Consider the following 4,823-nt stretch of genomic DNA (forward strand, 5'->3'; position numbering starts at 1 on the left):
GTTTTCTGAAATTTCTCTGTTTAATTATTACTATACGATAAAAAAAAAACAATAATAATATACAACAATTCCAACACACTAGCTTCAATGACATCAAATTAAATTTGATTCTCCCCATTCCAAATAGGAAAAAAAATTTGATGGCAGTATATTATTGGCAAAAACAAAAACAAAACCAGAAGGACCCATATAGAAGAATGAGACACCACCACATAGCTTAGTGCAGCCTTCTGTTTGCTTTAGGGGGCAAAGATATGCATGGACCCCCTAAATCTTCTAGCTAAAAAGTGTAGTGAATTTCCTAGTTTGTGTGGGGTTGAATGTGTGGGCACAACTGGGTCCAGCTTCCAAACTTTGGAACCAGTGGTTGGGCATTTCAAAGTGATGGGCCTTTGTGGTCCTATAGCTGGGAACATAGGCACCCATCTCCTATATCTTCTATAGAAAAGTGGGTTTTGCTTTCGTTTTCAAGACTAAGAAGTTACTATTGTTATTATTTCTTTCTTCTTTTCTTGATTTGCAGCACATTTTTTATAGCTATAGGTGCAGCCCAGCGGAGGGGTATAGTACATTGCATGATACATTTAACTTTACCATAAGATAATTAACGAAAGGAAAATGTTAAGGCATAAATATCTATTAAAATCCAAATTTTGACTACTGAATATATTTAATGAAATTTAGATTATTGAATGACGGTATAAATAAATGAGACTGATATAAAGTATGGACTTAAAAATACAAATATGGTATAACTTGATTGATGATTTCTTTTCGACACATACAAAAATTAATATCATTTAATACTTACAATAAAAGAATTAATAAAAATAACACTAAATAATTTCCCTCATATTTGGTTATGTATAGACTAAACTTGCCTTGTTGATATATTGATAGTTATACAATTATTAGCAAAATAAATAATGAATCTTTTTTTTAATAGAAAAAAGGGAAAATGAACGAAAATAAAATAGGTTTAAATTTAATATTTTTTAATAAAAAATTTGAATAAAAATTTTTTTTAAATAATTTTTATTATGTTTAATTCTATTCTTATTTTTACAAAAACCAAAGAAAAGATTACATACATACTTTCCAATTCAAATATATGTTAGACAGGTGCTTGAACTCTACCCAAGAACCCAAGGATTTATATAATTTATCACACAACAACATAAAATATTCCATCATTCAAATAAAGTCCAAATATTTGTTTCAATCCTACCCAACATAAAATATATATATATATATATATATATATATATATATATATAAATTTAAGTAGATTAAGCATTAAGAAATTGCTTCGAATTCAACTAATTGTCACAATTCACTAAAATACTTTATAAAGAATAATAAAAGAAATTATAAAAATAATATGCTTAGCATCCTGTCATTCTCAATAAACATGTAAATAGCTTAATTACAATATTACAATTACATACTAAGTTATCGATACGTATGGTATTCCTATTCTCCTTAATTAAATAATTATTTTACATACAATAGACGTGTAAATAACTTAATTACAATGTTACAACTTACAATTACATACTAAGTTATCGATACGTGTGGTATTCCTATTCTCCTTAATTAAATAATTATTTTACATACAATCTATTGAGAAAATAAGTTCTTTAATGTCGACCACCTACCGCCACTAAAAGCTGAAAAATGTTACATTGTCACCAAAACCATTTTTGGTGGCTCACAAATCTCATCATCAACATTTGACGATTGTTAATAATCGAGTCACATGGCATGAATGTCCTACTTTAATTATGAGTTGACTAATTATTTAAAACAATTTTTAACTACATGATTTTAAAAAAGCTTAAATAATTTTCTTAGTATGATATTAATTTTTTGGTTACATTTTTTAGGTTCTCAAACATTTTCATGTAATTAATTTCTTAATTTTTAAATATATTATAATATTATAGTAAAAAAAATATATCCATGATATTTTCAATATTTTTATTGAAATATTTGTAATTTAAGAATATTAATATTGAAAAAAAGCAAAAATTTTATTGATATTTAATTAATCACCCTCTTATGTAAATATTATATAAAAATTTAAATATAACACAAATTTTTTATATTATTAATTTTTTTTATAATTTATCAAACTTTCAACCAAAATATTTATTTATTTTAGATGATTTTTATGATTTTTTTTATTTATTATTTTAGGAAAATTTCAATCAATATAGTATTTTCCAATAAAATATTTTCATTGATTAGCACATGTCATCCTCTTCCATATAAAAGTAACATTCAATTAAAATATAAACTCAATGGTCAACTCTGACAACTAACCCACCTTCCAATGACATGGTGGTGTGAAGTGGTCCGATCTTATAGGCGGTTTGGGTTTGCTACTAATTATTATAATTTAAAAATAAAATTAATTTCACTTTAAATTTACATGTGGGATGCGATGGGTACTTGATATCTATGGCATTAGATATTTGTCAAATTAATTAATTTAAATATCAAAAGCAAAGTTTGAAATTAATGTAAATGATAATAATTAATATTTTGACCTTTTTCTTATAGTATTTAAAAAATAATTTTATACATTATAAAACAATATCTCTTTGCTTTTATTTCCATATTTAATTATAGAAAATTCAAATTATATGAACTCTTCATTTATTCAAATAGACATGATATAAATGTGGTGATGCATATAAATACAAACATAAAAAAAAAAATCATAAAAATACACTTTCTGTTTTTTATTTTTATTTTTAAAATTAAAAAATAATTTTAATTTTTATATAAGATACAATAATTTTAAGAAACTTATATTAAAAAAGTAATGATTTTGAAAACTATTTAAAAAAATTGATGTATAGAAAATGTTTTACTATCTCAAATTTTAAAAATATTTTTTAAAAAATTACAAATTGGGAAAAAAGAGAAACAAATGGTTAAAATGTAAATTGTAAAGGGAGGGGGAAATGCAAATCATGGGGAGATGACTTGAAAACGAATCTTCCACTAAACCAAATTATGATACTATGTTGAATTATTAATTTTCCTCAAAGCTTTACCAATTATGATACTATGTTGAATTATTAATTTTCCTACGAATTGAAGTTTGGAGGATTTGGATTCAACGTGGGGTTTTAATCATATAGAATCAAATCATTCATGTTAGATATAATATCAATTGATATAATTTTGTAAAAATAAAAATAAATTTTTTTATCATGTATTATAAGTCTTATGAGTAAGATGTATCAAAATTAGTCTTAATCTATGTATATCCATAACTATTCTTGATGTGGATATGAGCAAAGAGACAAAATGTTGGTCCACTCTCATCTGCATATCAATTCATACTTTTATAAAGCTCAAGCTCAACTTGCTAGACTGATTGGTACTTGATATAAGCTTATAATAATGAAAATCAACTAGCTCAACCATACAAAACAAGGCAAATTAAAGAATATTCAAAACCAAAGCTGATAAACAGCTATTATTGTACCAAAACAAATACATTACACAGCCTACTGATCTGATTCTTCTTTGCACACAATACTAATAGTAACAAGAGAGATTTTTGTTAGATCCCACATATATGTGTAATTGAACTATATATCTAAAGCACATATAAAGAACAAAGTCCAGAAACCATGTGATTTAGAAGTGATTCATGGCGATCATTGGAGATGGGCTGAGAAGGCGATAAGAGCTATGGCTCCTAGGGAAGGTGCATCCCTGATGAATCTTATCAGAACTGTCCATTTCCAGTAACACTTTGTGAAAAATCTCGACGTTGCATGGGAGGGCAAGAGGGCCTTCGCTGTTGTACCCATATTCTAGCTCGGCCTCTTCCAGGAGAATTTTGAAGAGAGGATGATTGGCGTACTCCGTTTTTATCACAAACCTTTGTTTCTCAGGTCCTACGTAGACTGAGAAGCAACCTTCTGGCGCAACCCGCCCTTTTTTTACGCGCTTATCATCTTCAAGCGAGGCGGCGGCCGCGGCGGCGGTGATGCGAGGCCATGACTTGCTTTTCTTGGGAGCTCGGGGGATATTCTCTGAACTCCTGCCGTGGCTGAAGGATTTGCATCTGTTCCATGTCTTCTTGATCAGACCCATTAATATTATGCAAGCATAAAACTTGAGTATATGTAGGGAGAATTGTACAAGGAATCAATACAGATGAAAAGGAAAAAGAAAGTATGGATGTTGGGCTTAAAAAACACACACAACACCTCCCTCCATGAATTAACAAAGATCAAAGAATTAATATGTGATCAGAAGGAAAAATGAAGAGGGGTTGTGTATATAATTCAATCAACCTCTGTCATAAGCCAAATACAACATGACCTTGCTCCTTGGCCTCATTGTATTACTCATACTAATCTAATTAAATTCACAAAACCAACCTGCAGAAACCATGCAGAGAAAAAGAAACAACCAACAAAAACAAAAACAAGAAATTCAAGGAAAACGAAAGAGCGATCAAGGAAAATTCAAGAGAAGGCTGCAGCAATGGAAGGAGAACAGACAGATTTGGGGTTGCGTATCTAAAGGGGAAACCTCTGCCAATAGACAAGGTAGATCTCGTATATAAAGCCCATGAGGACATAAATTATTGGTAAAGATAACCCACTTGTCAACGCTAGAGAGGTCTTGTTTCTATTGAAATATGGTATTCTCTTTCGTCCTTACAGTGACATGAAGAGGCCAGTTTCTGTGAACGCGGAATAGTTGGGGAAGTGGGCAAACATATATTTGTTTTTTGTTATATCATTATGGCGTAGTAACTAGTAAATATGGGGGCATTAAAATATTGGTGG

General features: G+C 28.8%; 1 protein-coding gene across 1 annotated transcript; it reads right to left on the reverse strand.

The window, feature by feature from the left end:
- Positions 1-3,440: 3,440 nt before the first annotated feature.
- Positions 3,441-4,598, reverse strand: LOC100854260 (auxin-responsive protein SAUR71). The gene has a single exon (XM_003631311.4). It carries the CDS (start codon positions 4,117-4,119, stop codon positions 3,658-3,660), a length of 462 nt encoding a protein of 153 aa, XP_003631359.1. The 5' UTR covers positions 4,120-4,598; the 3' UTR covers positions 3,441-3,657.
- Positions 4,599-4,823: the final 225 nt, after the last annotated feature.

The sequence above is a fragment of the Vitis vinifera genome, chromosome 1 (assembly GCF_030704535.1).
Source record: "Vitis vinifera cultivar Pinot Noir 40024 chromosome 1, ASM3070453v1".
NCBI classification, from domain to species: domain Eukaryota; kingdom Viridiplantae; phylum Streptophyta; class Magnoliopsida; order Vitales; family Vitaceae; genus Vitis; species Vitis vinifera.